Genomic DNA, 16,564 nt, shown 5'->3' on the forward strand with positions numbered 1-16,564 from the left:
TAATAAATAAAAATAAAAATGAAGCTGTACGCAGAGCTAAAACCTACCCGGCCCAAATACCTGCAGCACGCCTCGTGAAGCCTTCCTGCCCGCACGGCTTCCCGGTGACACGGGCGTTACAGGCACAGGACGGGGCGGTCGGTGCCTTCTGTGCTGCTAACGCTAGGTGGCACATGCTGTACTTGTTTAAGAACGACGCTCTCTGGTTTATAAAGTTTACCTCGGTCAACTGACCAAATTTCTGGTACCGAGTCTTCGCCCATACAGGCTCCCGAGAATGTCTCTATTTTGGACCAGTTGTGGTTTTTTTTGGTTGTGAGATCTATTAAGAAGCTTCTCCAGTGAGCGTTTCGGTCATGAATCTAAAGAAAAAAGGGAGGACAACGACATGTGAGATCTTCCAGCAGCCGCTGCCAAACACTGAATTCAGTGTGACATCGCACAGCAGTGAGGTTTGCTCACTGTGCTAAATGTGCTAATGTGTGCGCAGCAAAAGCTGGATTTGCAGCATGAGAACAGAGCTGTTTTTGCCAACTCTGCACTGATTTTCTGCCAGAGAGCGCTTCCAAAAGAAACTGGATGTTTAGCACGTAGGCAAACATTACACTTATAAAAAAACACCTTATGCTCTCCCTCAGCAGTCACTCTGAGGGTATAGAGGTCTCTGAACACGGACAATTTTGGCAGTCAATTTTTTCAGTGCATCACAACTCCAGAAATGTGTAAAACCATACTCATGGGGATGTTATAAACCATCATGCTAGAGGCTTAAAACACTGCGAGTGTAGTAGTACAACCTAGAATACTTCTCCTTTTAAAAAAAATTAGTTATTGAAATAATTAAGATACTTAATATAAGTATATTAAATAACCACTGTCCCTCCTTATTTCTCTTAAGATCACATTTTCCTTTTGAAGACAATACAGCTATTTGGAAGATGACTGATTTGGCAGCCAGCAGTGGGAGCTGCTGTGCTGCTAGATAGGAGAAAATTCTGCACACTGCAGAAATACATTTTTAAAAGCCATGTACATGCTATGTCCATTTCCTAACCCTAACCTTTATTCTTCCACAGTTTTTAAAAATAAAGACCAGAACTCAAGCAACGTTGTGAACCTCCAGTAGGCCATGAAACTTCTCTCAGTAGCTAAGACTCACCAGCACAGCCTGACTCCCACAAGGGTTTGAGGGTTCACAGAATCCTGGAATTACTCGGGTTGGACAGAAAGCCCATCTAGTTCCAATGCCCCTGCTATGGGCTGGTTGCCCTCCTAGATCAGGTTGTCCAAGGCTTCATCAAACGTGGCTAAGATGGGGCATCCACAGTTTCTCTGGGCAGCCTGTGCCAGGGCCTCACCATCCGAGTAATAAAAAAAATCATTCTAATATCTAAATCTCCCCTCTTTTAGTTTAAAACCATTCCCTCTTATGTCTCATCTGCCCACATAAAAAAAAAAAATCAGTCTCCCTCCTGTGTGTAAGCTACATGGGGTTGGCATACCGACACGTGTCTCCGCAGGGTGGACATGTCTGTGAAACTTCTCTCACATGCTCTGCACTTGTAGGGCTTCTCCCCAGTGTGAATACGCTGATGGCGCCGGAGAGCGCCCTGCTGGGTGAATGTTTTTCCACACTGTTCACAGAAATACGGACGGGTCTCTAAACGGCAAAGAACAGCAATCAGTGGCTTTGAAGGCAGTTTCTTTTGGCTCCAGTTTCAGCTGACAAAAAGCGTATGGAAGTTTGAAAAGACGAACGTCGGGATAAAGCTGTGTATCTAGGAGGAATGTGCTTGGGGCCCTGGCTTCTAAGGTTAGGTGATAAATGTTCTCAAGTCTTCCCTGGCTGTGATGGAAAGCCCAAGAACAGCACCCTGATCTTGCAAGGGGAATAGCAGCACTAATAACAGTCACTCCAACGTCCTCCAGCAGCACACAATACACCTCACTCTTCTGGACAAGTGTCACTTGATATAAGATGGTACCTTGCCCCATTTAACAAGTCAGGATCAGTAGCAGCCCTGCGTCTCCTCACCACCTAACTCAAGGAGCTTATAAAAGTGGTTTTGGAATAACATGTCACCATCCAAACTGTAAAATATTTCAGATCTCAACTTCCAGTGCAGTTTATTTTCTCAGCCCCAATTTGTTTGTTTCATTACCTGCGTGGACATTACTGTGCTGAGCTAGTGAGGCTCTCAATCCAAACGTCTTCCCACAAACCTCGCACTTGTACGGCTTAGCACCCATGTGGCATCGTTTATGGCATTTTAAATATTCATTGGTGGCAAAATGTTTTCCACACACATCACACTTAAAGAGACGCTCACCTGTGTAAGGAGGAAAAGGCACTCTGAATTCTTGCAGAAGCTTTCACCTACCCACAACTCCTTTCTGACTCTGAGTTGGGAAAAATTCCCTTCTCTATGTTTATCTTCATAGAATCACAAAATGGCTTGGATTAGAAGGGACCTCAAGGATCACCAACTTCCAAACCCCTCGCCACAGGCAGAGTTGCCAACCATTACATCAAGTACTAAATTAGATTGACCAGGGCACCATCTTCCTGATGCCTTTCATTTGCTCAAATGTTTTTGTTTTTTTTTTTCCTGGAACTACCATACTTCATAACTTCATAATTTTTATCTTTTGGTTATTTGATTTCCACGTATCTTCGTCCCTTGGTTCTCTGTATATTCTCTGTACATGTGACCTTACTCTCTCACTTAACCCTTTATCATAATTTCATTCCACAAGACTCCAGAATCACCCCTACTCATCCATTTTTGTGCTTCAAAGTGACTTTTCAAGTATCTCTCTATCTCTGGTAGTTCCCTCCTGGAACCCTTCTGTGAGTTAGAAAAAGAAGTGTTCACTTCCAAATCCCCACTAATTCTTATCAGGCAGCAATGGGAGGCGATGGAAGGAACAGAAGTATTTAATGCTTACCTGTGTGTGTCCTTTTGTGGCCAGTGAGTTTGCCTTTATCAGCAAAGCAAGCACCACAGTCCTCACAAACATATGGTTTTTCCCCTGTATGGGATCTAAATGAAGCAAAACACACAAAAGACTATTAATAACATAGCTCTTGTACTTTAAAAAGTATATCTCTCTTCTTTTTTTTTTTTTAACAGGTTATGTTTATAGTGCAACACTGGAAGGGAGAAAGCAGGAAAGATGACATGCTGCTGCAGTTCACATGCAAATTGCCTCCAGCACAATGCCAGCAGCAGATCTTGAGACAGTGTAGGCCACATTCTCAGCTTCCATAACTCCTCAGCCCTACATCCCCTGGCCTGCAAAAGCCAAAAGGCACTGAAGAAAGTCAGGCAAGCAGTGTTTCCAAACACATGCCAGACACCCGACTTTAAACTAGCTCAAATCAAAGAAGTCTGAGGCAGGGATCCTGATGTCTGATCTTAACATTTGATCCTTCCTTATTCCAACCCAAACAGCACAATTTGGAAAATCACACCTAACTCTGAGTTGTCAGGAAAAATGCTGCACATATGAGACAGCCAGTTACCCAACACAAATCCCACAAGCCACTGTGACAAAACAGTGTTGGCTCTGCTGACACAGATATTCAAACGTTTTACTGCTCCAGAATCAGCATACCTCACAATTTTTAAAATCATTGTAAGAACACTCAATAGACAGAAAAGACCTACTGACCCCATCATCTGGGTCTACAGTCTAGAAGGATGGAATTTCTCTCTCCTAGTTTAGCCCTCTAGACCTACAAACTATCTGCTAGGCTCACTGTTAGGAAAGATGGGACATTCCATGGCATGATTCACTGTCTCTTGGGGAGGAAGCATTTAACACAGATACCACTAGAGAGCAATTCATCCATCTAGCTCTGCTGACTACAGAGGGAGCCCAAATGAGGAGTCCAGCTTTTGTATTGTGTAGAAGAAATGGAATCCCACACCAAATGACTTGCTCAGAGTCACACAGGAAGGTCTTTTCATCTTGAACTCTGGAGTCCTTTGCTCATTTTTCAGCCTATTTCTCATCAGTGAGGGCCATCATCTTATTTTGAAGTCTGTTTCAAATGACTAGCTTTTGCTTGTAGGTTTGGACAGAGCACCTGTTTCAAAATCCCAACCAAAACTTATGCAATGACCAGCTGCAGACAAAGCCTTTACACAGAAGAATTAATCACAGATATCACGTATCACATCACATCCCAGCACTCCTGTCATAAAGACACCAAGGAGAATGACTCAGAACTGGGAGATGAGAGGAAAAAGAAGTGCTGAAGTACATGGGGCATGCGGGAAACGATAACGGGAGAAGCAGTACCGTAGGCTGACCTGGTATGGATCTTAAGCTGTGATGGCTGAGCAAATTTTGAATGACAAATGCCACATTCATAAGGTTTTTCTCCTGTATGTGTCCGCATGTGAAACACTAGCGCTGTTCGGGAGCTGAGGATCTTCCCACAGACAGAGCAGAGAGGGCGTTTGACTCTGCCTTCATGCTTCCGCACATAATGTGTCCTCACATCTCTCTTTCTTTTAAAAGTAGCACTGCAAAGGCTGCAGGCAAACTGCCTTTCATCAGTGTGGACGCATGCTCGGTGCTCCTTCCAGCTGTTGTAACTAGCAAACGACTTGCTGCAGATGTCACACTGATAAACTTTCCCAGGCAAGCACTGGTGGATATCTCTGCAGTGATCCACATACTTTTTCCGGGAAACAAACTGCTCGTTACACTTATTGCATCTTATTACATAGGTGGATTTCTTATTCACCCCACTTTTATTTACCTTCTTTACTTTAAATTCTTCAGCTGATTCACGTTCTTCAGCAGCTTTTTCATTGGAGCACTCATCATCCTCATCATCTTCCTCAGTAAAGGCTTCATCATTATCTCTAGTATCTTCAACATCTGAATACTCTGCTTCAAAATCTCCCTCTTCCTCTCCCTTCACACTTTTCCCACCTTCAGCTTCATTCCCTTCTTCACTCAGTGTTTCCATTCCTCTTTGAGCTTCTGCACGTTTCTCCTTCCGTTCTTCTTGCAGTTCACTACAGTCTGCCTGTGTAACAGCTGGCCTTGCAGGCTCTTCCTCACGACTTGCAGACTCTTTGTGCATTGCACCCCTTTCTAGCACAGCCTCTGGCATCCCATCCCATATCTCCCTATCGCTATCTTTGTCACAGCTCGCTGCATTTGGTCTGTGAGTAGGTGGAACTACCATCCAGTAAACTGGCATAAGTTTCCTCTCTTGCCCAGATTCATGGATTTTTCTGTTAAAACAAACAAACATGGGGAACAACTTTAATAGGTTCAATTGTTTCAATTCAGGCATGTTTATCTTAAAGGAGCTCTCTCCTTTTAGCTGTTCTTCACACCATTTAAAGAACATACAGCATAATTACAGTGCCAACCAGGGAAATTTTGCATGGAGCTAGACCAGGCAGTTAAAGAAAACTAAAATATCTGAGCCCATCAAGGACAGAGTCTCTGAGGTATACATACTTGTCACCTGGCCACAACCAAAAGATGGACTGTATATTTTACTCCAAGACAACAGTGGACAGTGTAAGAAATGAAGGACTTAAACCAAGGGAAATACAGATTAAATATATGAAAAACGGAACAGAACCCCTTGCAAGTTGTCAATTGCAACTGTTAATTCTCCTTATCGCTAGTCAGGGTGTGGAAAATTAACTGCAAAGGTTTTAAAAGCAAATCAAACACACATCTGCCAGAAATAACATCAGTACAGCAGAGAACCTTAGAGCACATGAATGCACTGAACAGCTTTTACAGGCCCCTTATGGACTTGGCTTACAAACACAGAAACGTGAGAATCAACAGATGCATTTTCTTACTCAAATACAGCTCGATGTCCTCCTCGCGGACCTTTGATTATTAAAAATCAATAAATAACAAGCCCAGGTTGTAACAGCCCTCCTGCCTTGGAGAAGAGCAGGCCCTATGGCCAGTTTCCCTGAAATCAAGATTCAACACGAGTTAGCAGAAAGTGTGCCCACAAGGAAAGAGTCTACCAATCCTAGCCTATGTCTAAAATGCTAATATGTTTAAACACAACATTTTTTCTCAGAGATTAACGCACACAATCTGTATTGCCCTCACTATTAAACATAATTCAAAATATAAAGCACAGTGCCAACTTGGTTGTCCTCTGAAAAGCACAGAGCAGAAGTGCAGAAGAACAACACAGAACAACTTCCAATATTTTATATGTCTACAGTTACCTGGTGTAGCTACTGCCCTCTCCCTGCTTTCTCCATTTCACCACATTCTTAATTGACTTGATGGTATTTTTATATAATTTAGAACTCTAAATCTTCCTTTTAGAGTGAATTATTATTATTAGCATTTATTGGATGTATTATTAAGAATCAAGAAAGCACTGACGTATATTTCAAGAAAGAGGAAAGATATTTTCACATGCGTTTTAAACAGATGTCGATTCTTTTGGGATTCCAATTTTAATATCAAAGTCTGAGCTTTCTGCACAAGACCTCTTTGATTCAACAGGAAATGCTTGCCTGAATTCCCAGTTTGGGAAACCTCAATTCAGACTAAGAACTTGATGAAGTAACCTGAAAAAAATCCGTGCAGATTTCAACACCCGTCAGATCAAGTCCAAGGAATTCTCCAAGTGAAGCTTTTAGGACTTCAGAAATGCTTCTACCCTGCCGCTCACAAACAAGTGAGAACTCATACACACAAACACAGAATGCTGTACCTTACATGAGTCTTGTAAGCAGACCTCTGAGCAAAGCTGGCAGGGCAGCGCTCACATTTATAAGGTTTCTCTCCTGTGTGTGTTCGGATGTGAACTGTCAGGCCACACTTGGAGCTGATGACCTTGTCGCAGTACGGGCATGCCTGCGGATCCCTCTGCTTCTCGTGCACCCTCTGGATATGATCATTTCTGTCCTTCTGATGCTTAAACCTCTTGTCACAAAACATGCAAGAGAAGCCCCGTTCAGCACTGTGAACAGTGAGGCAATGCTGCTTCAGGTTCTGGTGGCTGGAGAAGAGCTGCTCGCACATGTTGCAGCTGTACTTGACAGACAGATTAACACCATGCTTGAGCTCCATATGCAACTGGTACTGCTTGATAACGTGGAATGATTCATTGCACTTCTCACATGCAATCTCTGGCAAGACTTTTGCCACACGCCGCAGTGATCTCCTACGCTTGGTTTTACTGCTAAGATCAGAAATTAAACTGTTTCCACCTTCCCACTGCTCAGACAGCATATCCCTAACTACTACACAGGCTTCCTTTGACCCAGTCTGACTCACGGGAGAATGAGTATTCCTCTGCTCCAGACTAATGACATCCATGCCAAGTCTGCCTCTGTTATCTGTTCTGTCACATTTGGGTAGCTTTGCTGTCCTAGATTTTTCTTGTGGAAAAGCAGTGCCCTCTTGCTCCAGATTTGCTGGTTGGCCTCCAATGAGTTCATAACCAGCCAGCAACTTGTTACGCTTTTGCCTCTCCCAGAGTTTCCTCTGCATGGGTACTGCCACTGCTTGGGAACAGCTACTCAGTTTGCAGTCCTCCTCTTGCTGGATGCGAGGCCACTGTGGCACACCATTTTCACACAGCTGACCTTTCAGATGGAGGCTCAAATCTAAACCCTTCTTTCCCTCTGCTCTCACTTCTTCACAAATGTCGAGCAAGTCCTTGCACTCAAGCCTTTCTGCTATTTCTTTCATTCGTTGCAGTTTTCCTGCTTCAATCTCTACTTCTGCAGTATAGACGAATTCCAGAAAGGAGGTGAACTCTTCTGTGTAAATGTCTTGCAGAGTCACTGTGCAATTCTTGGTGTCCAGCATCTCATCATGCAGGAAAAGCCCCTTAAAATAGTTGCTGGAAGCTGCCAAGACAGCTTTGTGAACCAGAAACTCCTCTTGAATTCCTAGATGCTGCGTGTGCACTGTCACGTCACAGAGATGACCAAACTGATACAGAGAATGAAGTGCCCTCAGGAGATTAGGAGCTGCAACCTTGGATTTCATTAGAATTTTCTTCTTCTCCATCCTGCCAGAAAAATACACAGATGTTTGAATGCTTGTTCTTCCACGAATTACCTCTTCATTCACATACAATATTAGTCACTTATGTAAAAAGCTCAGTGAAGTGCTGTGTCCCAATTCCCAATTTACAAGATGTACTAAAGCCCTCAAGGTTACTTCTGTCAATGCAACTGTCATCAGCAAACACAGATTACGGTTTATTGCAGTCACAGATTTAGATTTACTCTCTAGTATAATCCTTCAGAGCCAATATTCTGGAGTACAGATGGTAACAGTAACAAACTGTGAGTAACATAATAACATGACACTTCATATAAGCACTTTTCAACATCAGAGGTCACAGCGATTCACAGTAAAACTAAGCAACCTTCCCCATGCCTGTTGTATCAATGGGGGAACCAAAGTATAGCAGGTTACTTCCAGTTGTTTCCAGGCTGGTGGTAAAGCAAAAACCAGTGTTTTGACAATCCCACACCAGGCTCTACTCACTGTGACAGGCAGCCCCTCATCCAAAGCAGGGCAGAAATCTCTGGACCTCAATCAATTTTGATTCTGTTTCACTCCCCTTCAAATAAGCAATCAGACCTGGTGGTTAAAAATGAGAATTAGTAAGCTTATATTGTACTCAGGCACTTAAAGAAATGCAGAAAATGTACAGGGACAAATTATGTATCTGGAAATATATACTTTTCTTTTTCCTCTGAGGAGGCAGTAGTATTTTATTTGGAAAATATTTCCAAACAGCTTGCTCCTTCTCTGTCATCAAACAGCAAGGTCAGAAGTTTTCTGACATCTTGGTGATTTCACAAAGAACAATTTGAACTTTCCCATCAGCTCTAGGGACAGATGCTACGCATCATTACAGTAAACCTCATGCCTGAGAGCACTCTGGCTTTCCTATCTCAACCCATATACGACACCTATAACTCTGGAACAAGAAGTCTCATTTACCCTCGCCCATAAAGCACAGCAGCATTGCTGACACCCATACTGAAACCTTTAGATGCTCCTATAATATGTGATCTGATACAATCCGATATTCTAAGCTTATATTCCTGATACAACATAGTTTCTAAATGCCTGTTATTTAGCACATTTGCAACAGATCTGTCACCAAGGGAGGAACGTTAGGCCAAAATAAACAGACAAAGTAGCTTGCTGTTGCTGAAAGACTCTGCTTAGGGTTGGCTTGCTGTGCTTGCTTTCACTCCTCATCTGAATTATGTTTGACATTACATTAAATACATCCCTGGCAGATATAAACTGTCTGATTAAGAAGACGAATGTGTCTTCAACATACGGCACTAGGAAGTTGAATACAATACAAAGCCTAGAGAGAACAGCTTTGAATAGCAAGCTTAAGAGATAGCTTTGAGAATACTTCCTATTACAAGCTACTGCAGCAAGCACCGCAGAGGATAATCATCTTCTAATCTGTAAGGCGTGCTTCGTAACTTGTGACATCCCAAATAACATTTTAAAACTGCACTTACAGGTTTCAGGTGCCATTAAGAGTCACGGGAATGTGTATTGTAATGTTCTTAGGAAACAAGGGAGATTTCTACTAGACACTAAATGTCTGTAAGTGTGAGTTATGCAAAACCTCAATAACTGTCTCAGTTAGGAGTTTGATCCCGAGTCCTCCCTCCTATGAGCTCTTGTTGAGAAATCCCACCCAAATAAGTGGGACTGCTTGGGATCTCAGCCTTCCTGCTCAGCTGGTGCAGAACTTGCCACCTCCCCTGTCTGCCACTTCAAAGATGCTTACTCAAAGAAAACAAACAAACATTACTAAAAGAGAAATACTTTGGAGAAGTAGCCAAAAGAATGAGTAAAGACAAAACAGGTGTTAAAGGGACCACTCAAACTGGAAATTGTGCAGGGATGCGCAAAATAGCATCAACTAAATTGTATCAGAAAAGGACTACTTATATCCAGATTCCTCCAAACATCTAATTAACATTTTCTCTGCCTTACGAATTCTGAACAGTGAGGACAGTCTTAGTGAATGCACTGAGCACTGTTTTGCACCTTGTGTTGACCACGATTTTTGCAACCTGCTGAAATACTATTACTACTAAATATTTTCGCTGCAAAAGAAACAGGGAGTGCTTGCAAGCTGCAGGAAGAAGTGCAGATCCAGAGGGTAATGCCTATACTTAGCCCAAAACTCAAAAAGCTACCACCTAATCTGTTCCCTGACTTGCCCTTCTCAGTGTTCTCCAGCACAACATCATTCCTCATGTCCGAGCAGAGCTGACAGTACTGAGAAGCTCAGTGATCAGTAAAGCTTAAGGAAATCAATGAGCAGAGCATGTGCTAATTTTCTCCTCCTCCTTTTTAAGATCCCCATCTGAGATAAATTCTCAGTACACGCTCACATGTGAACTCAGCTAACACTTATATCTGATACAGAGCCAAACAGAGAGGTTTGTTCCAACATGATCTCGTCAGTTCATCTGGTTCTAGATTAAATCAGCCTGGGAACTGTTTACTGAAATGTCTTTCTAATGAAAAAAATACCACAAATAAATCAATTCCCACCTTTTTGCTTCTTCGGAAGAAAACGAGTCTGCTTTTTGTTACTGCTTGGACAGGAAACTTGAGTTTTCTCAAGTAGTGTTGAACAATTTGTTTTCTCACGTTTTACTTTCATGAGATAGAGATTAGAATGCAACGCCGCAGTTGTATTGAAACACTGTCTAAGTTGCTTTCTTATTATTTTTTCTTTTCCTGAAAACTTGTCAGTAGAGAGTTTTAAATATGTTGCTTTCCTTTGTGGGGTAAGGGAACAGCTTCTTATCCCCACTGGATTAAGAAAGCCTCTACAGTTTACATGTCATTAAAGCTTATTGACAAGAGAAAATTTATCCCACCCAAAGCAATAAGAACAAGGGTGACAGGACTGTGGTAAATCATTCCCTTATTTAATCAGAGAGGGATGCATTCCATGTATTTTGAGTTAATGTTGGCTTGAAATAACAGCCAACAATCAAATAGAAAAAATAACAGTAACATAATTATTAATATAAGGCTTAATCTGGTCCCTTCACATATGAACACAAAACATCTCGGTGTTCATAATCCAAACTTTGGCTCCTAGCCACATCACTAAAGCAAGCTTCCCCAGTCCCTTTTGCTTTAGCCAGCCCAAATCTCAGAACAATTGGCACTTCTCTTTCCTGCAGGACTTACGTATGCCTTATATATGTAACCTTAACCCTGCAGAGTGGCAGAACACAAAACTGCTCATGGTTCACAAAACCAGTAGCAAAAATGAGAAGGCAAGAGAAGCTAACAGCCCTAACGAATATCATTCTGCTTTACCTTGGGGCTACTTCTGAGATCAGGCAGCAAGTTGCTAGCTTCAGACACTGACTTCTGGGGACTCAAAGAATTTGGATGGATGCAAGACTTCCAGAGAATTAAAGAACCACTACAAAAGCCAAAGCATATTTCTATTCTATCACAGTACCTAATAATGCCACTGGAATAAGTCCAGCTGTTTTCAAAACCAAAGCCTAGTAGTGGCTTCTAATTCACAAGAAGAGATTAATGTTTTGTTAGGTGCCCCTCTTCTTTTTAATGCTACAATGATGCATTCAACAGTATCTCTCTAGTTAAATGAAAACAGGAAAAATGGGCTGGTAAGAGCAACAGTAAGTGTTTCTAAAACAGAATTGTTTCTTGGCTTTCACTGTTTACCTCTACTTGGAAATTTTTATGGGCCAGGGTTTTAACTGATGTGATACTGTATAGCTCATCTGAAGTGAAGACAGTAACAGTATCTCCATCTGTCTGTGGGGAAAAAAAAAATACAAGAAAGGTCTGAAGCCACAGTTTTCAATAAGCATGTCGCTCAATTTATTTCATGCTTTGTTTTTTGCAAAATACACATAATCTTTGGTTGTTTGAGTCTCCCCAAATCTTTTAAGTGGAATTCTAAATTTCTAATTAGGGAAGTGAAGAGGAACTTATTCCCTAACTTATCTTCCCCGGGAGGGATCATTTACGATCTTGACAGCTGTTTGCATATAGGAACCCCTTTACCTACTGGCAGAAGAAAATGAGACTCCTTTGACCAGCTTCTCTCTGCGGAAGCTGCCCAAATACCTCTGTGAAGTGCTGGTACAGCATGAGAGCACATGAGAGAGTTTTACTTCTGGATACCTTGGCTAAAACTTTCCTGAGTAAGATGAAGGTGGGTAGACTTCTTGTCTTTTTTTTTTTTTTTTGTCAGATAGCATTCTGAGAGTGACTGTGATGACAAAATGTGAATGACAGGAAGATAATTAACTACCGTAAGTGAAAAAGCACATGAAGAGGGCATAAATAAGTGCTGGAATTACTCACCTGCATTAATCACCTGGAAAATCAATTCCCACACCGGGTCTAGCAAGCTGTCAGAGCAGCGACAACACCCACACCACACCTGTCACAGCCAGAAATGAATTCAAATCGCTCTTTCTGTGAGAAAATCGAGGCCACCCGCCCAGACCGTGGGGTTGGGACGCCTCGGGACACCCCAAGCCTCGCCGCAGCGCCCGGGCCTCGCCTCCACCACGCTCCCTCACGAGGCGTCGAGCCCGGCCCGCGGCCCAGCCAGCTCTCGGCCCTCCCTCGCGGCAGTCCCTGGCGGGCTGTGCGTCCAATTGCCCTCACCGACCCCTCGGTCCCGGCCGGGCTGGTCGCAGCCCTTACCCTACCGTGCCCCACGCGTGGGTCGCGGCTGCCGCGCTCCTCTCGCACCGCCTCTGGGAGAAACCACCTTTCTCCCGCTGCTCCGCCGCAATGGTCCTGCCCGCCTGCCCGAAAACAACATGGCCACCCTCGGCTTCGTCCCCGCAGCCGCTCAGCCTTTCTGCCATCTTGAGTGAGGGAGCGGGCGGCCATCTTGGGTGCGGGGGTTTGCCCGCTACTGCTCGCTTCCGAGGCCCGTTTTTGGCCTCTGTTCTTACAGTGAGGGAAAGGGCTGCTGGGCAGAGAGAGGAAAGGTTGGAAGGATAACAAAAACAAAACCAAGCCAGGCTTTCTGGGCGAAGAACCCGTGCTGCAGGCTCAGCTGCCCGCTGAGGAGAGGCACGGCGGGCGGCCCTCCTGCATGCCCGCAGCCCCCAGGCCAGCCCTGTCCTATGCCCCAGAGCTGCTTGCCTGCAGCAATGCAGCCATGATGTTACCCAGAGAGGGGTTCTGTTGGTCTGGAGACAGGCTGCTTTGCGAGAGTCATATAGATGATTTCTCTTACTAGGGGGAGACGACAGGGAGGTGAGGAAATACACAGCTGTAAGATGTTTTTTGACCCTCAAAAAGAAAATCTCAGATCTCAGGGCAGTGCGTTTGTGCAAGTTGTGTGAAAATGCTTTTTTTTTCCCATGAGAAAGCGAGCCGGATTTGCTGATATCTTCCAGAAGATCGGGTTGCAGGGCCTCAGATCTGCAAACAGATCCAAGCTGGAAGCCAGGACTTTGTTTGCCTGTTTCTGGGGCTTTACTGTCTCTCTGCATTGCCAGGCTGGATGACAATAAAATTAACAGCTTCTGTGAGGACTTTGTTTTTCTAATGTCTTCTCTAGGAAGAGCTGGTTGAAAAAATGCATTAATGTAAGAAAGTTTTGCTCAACTACTTTCAAAACACAGAAAAAAACATCCAGTTGACTTAAAACCAGTCTGTTTTCCTATCTGCAAAATGAAGTGTTTCACGGTTCTTGCTCAAAATGCATCCCAAAGACTTGCATCTGCCATTGAAATCTATTAGTGCCAGAGCCATTAAACAGGGAAACCACCTGAAACTGAAAACCGGTGACTAAGAGAATGGTCTTTGTGGTTGATTTTGAAATGGCCCATGGGCTTGCAAAGGGCTCTGGGTTGCCTGATACTGTCTGGGCACCAGCAGGGCTGGAGGAGGACCCATCTATGCATCTCACTGAGTTATAGAGAACACAGCCTTAGACAGGCTGCAGAAGATGCCACGCTAATGTGTCTTTGTCGAGTAGTTCTGTGTCCTAAGAATTCCTGTTTTTACTCAGAAATCTCAGATAGGGTATAGTTAAATTGCTTATGTTGCAATGGCTCCTCACATTGTTGTTCCTCAGCATCAATAAATGTCTTATCTCACAATGTAGTTTTCTCCAACAGCTAGATCCAGGCCTCCACATCTCTCAGTATGGATATTGGTTGATTACTTCTAGCGATTAGATTTATAGTGACTGTACATCTAATTTAAGGACATAGGCTTTTGTGGGGTAAACCTGGTCTTCGGAGGGGGCTTACATCTCCTGCAGCCATTGTTCCCACAAGACAAGACTGCTTCTTGTCCATAACCCAACGTGGTCAGCTGGAAAGGCACTCCACAAGCTGTCCTTTATCATGTGAATTGATTTTAAATAGCTGATGGATGTGACAGGTTCACTCTGTGGGCTGCCAACTACTTAAAACACACAGGTCTTGTTTCCAGTACAAATCGCAGATAAATTCCTTGTGGAAACTATTATGTGAGCTCAAGTGGAAGTTTTAATCTTTAGCTTGCAAGAATGTTGGATGGTGATTGTAATTCCTTGTAGTAAAACAAATTCTGCAATTTATGATCTCGCTATGAGGCCAGCATCACTGGGACTTATCATGCTGTTTACCTTTATTTTCTGTGCTTTTATTACACAAATTTGAACCTGGATCCTGTAATTAGCAGGCTACTGGCCAAATATTAGAAAACATTCACACAGTTATGTGGCAACAAGACTACTGTTGGAAAGAAAGAATAAAAATATTTAGAATAAAAATAACCGGTGGAAATTCAACTGACTTAGGCTTGTATAGGCCAAGAGGCAAATCTCGTCTGATGGATTTCCCACTGAGGAGTGTGCGCTTCCACTGCGAATTTGGTTTTCATCACTGATTATTTTGTTTGTATTCGGAGAATGTTTCTATTGTCAAGATACAGCTCTAGGAGCAGAAAGAATGAGCAGCAATATGAGTGATCCATGCTAAAATGTCAGGATAATATTCCTATATCTTAGCACAGGGGAATGGTGTTTGCTTTTACTTTATCTGAAACCTGGTCTGTTCAACAGTTCTCACCCAGAGGAGTTGGGAGGGAAGATGAAGTGCCAGACTCCTGTCCAATTTAGTCTTGCTTTCACAAGACTTGAGTGAATTGCTGCAAAAAGTTGGCAGCGCTGTTGTATGGGGTCATGCTGCATGTCAGTCCTTGTGGGTCCCCTTTGGAGGAATTCTCCAAACATTGCTTTTGCATGCTGAGGGCCTTCAGGAAGCAGGGCAGGCTGGATTTCCTACTGCCAGTAGTGTATTTCTGAGGTCAGAGAAGAGGAACTTGGCTCTCCACATGTCCTGGGTGCTCAAATGCACTTTGAATGTTGTTCATGAGTTACTCCATGGCTTCTTAGGGCAAAATCTCAAGCCCTGTCTCCCTCATCTCTAAAAAGTATCCTATTTTCTGGAAGGAAAGAGAGAGGGCAAGTGGCTTATTTGCTCTCTCTCTAAATCAGGAACTCTTTTCTGAGCGTTTCAACGGGAGGGATGAAACCAGCTGAGAGTTGGGAGGGAGGTGTCTGAATCCTCTCAGGCTGAGAAAGATGCTGAACCTGAGTGCCCTGTTCCTGGAATGACTGATCTCAATGCAGGGGTGCTGCAATACAACAGGACACAACAACTAATTTCATCCTCTAAGCCAGAATACTGCAAAGTCCAGAAGAGAGCTGCAGCCTGGGAAGCCAGATTTTATCTATTTCCTTTGCCTGGGAGTGAATGCCTTGGGCTTTGATCATGGTGAATAAGACCAGGAAAAGAGGAAACGTTGGGAACCAGATCTGACCCAAGTTTTTCTGCCAGCCAGGTCACTCCGCTGTGAATGCCAGTCCTGCTTTTGGGCACCGAGGTCTTTGATAAGAAAAGTGAGGAATGGAAATGCAGTGCTCCAAATCCCAGGCTAATTGCTGACCTGTTCCTTCCTCTCTGAAGCCCACAGGAAAGCTCCTGTGCCCAAGAGTAAGTGCACAAAGGGAAACAGGCTCCTGACACAGCGAGACCTGCTGGAGTGGTCATGCAAAGTGATTCCTGAAATCTGGGGCTTGTGTGAAGCCTCCCAGAAAACATCTGTTCTTACAGCTCTTCCAAAGAAGACCTGTTCTAAAAGCTGTGCTTGTGGATGGCTTACACTGGGGCACATTTTGAGAAGCCCCAAACCCTGCCCTGGCAATGCAAGACAAAACCTCACTGCACCTCTCCTCTGGGCAGCAATCCTTTCCTTGTGGCTCCGCCAGAGGATGCTGCAGACTTCAGGAAGAGCCCGGCAGCGCAGCTTGTCATTTGCAGCATTCTGAAATGCACAACTGATCTCTCACTGATACAGTCCCAGCCTCCTGGAATGCAAGATGAAAGGACTGCAGTGCCCAGGCCATCTGAAGTTAACCCTGTGTCTTGCTGGGACTCAACACCAGCCCCTTTGCAAGCAGGGTGTGGGGATGGAGCAGGTCCATGAAGGGTGTCCTTAAGGGATGAGCTGTCAGCAGGATCAG

At 43.8% G+C, this 16,564-nt stretch overlaps 1 protein-coding gene across 3 annotated transcripts; it reads right to left on the reverse strand.

Moving 5' to 3' along the window:
• Positions 1 to 7: 7 nt before the first annotated feature.
• On the reverse strand, positions 8 to 14,742 carry LOC100545925 (GDNF-inducible zinc finger protein 1-like). Of its 3 annotated transcripts, XM_019612479.2 has the most exons (9): positions 12,741 to 14,729; positions 12,388 to 12,466; positions 8,524 to 8,619; positions 6,731 to 8,038; positions 4,320 to 5,258; positions 2,950 to 3,044; positions 2,163 to 2,330; positions 1,503 to 1,660; positions 8 to 362 (listed from the first exon to the last, which is right to left on the reverse strand). In XM_019612479.2, exons 3-9 carry the CDS (start codon positions 8,541 to 8,543, stop codon positions 117 to 119), a joined length of 2,934 nt encoding a protein of 977 aa, XP_019468024.1. In that variant the 5' UTR covers positions 8,544 to 8,619; positions 12,388 to 12,466; positions 12,741 to 14,729; the 3' UTR covers positions 8 to 116. The 3 variants fall into 3 exon arrangements, with proteins under 3 accessions (XP_019468024.1, XP_019468026.1, XP_031408136.1); XM_019612481.2 differs by lacking the exon at positions 2,163 to 2,330 and having other exon boundaries at positions 12,741 to 14,742; XM_031552276.1 differs by lacking the exon at positions 12,741 to 14,729 and having other exon boundaries at positions 12,388 to 12,732.
• Between the last annotated feature and the right edge of the window lie 1,822 nt (positions 14,743 to 16,564).

Source organism: Meleagris gallopavo, chromosome 2, assembly GCF_000146605.3.
Source record: "Meleagris gallopavo isolate NT-WF06-2002-E0010 breed Aviagen turkey brand Nicholas breeding stock chromosome 2, Turkey_5.1, whole genome shotgun sequence".
NCBI lineage: Eukaryota > Metazoa > Chordata > Aves > Galliformes > Phasianidae > Meleagris > Meleagris gallopavo.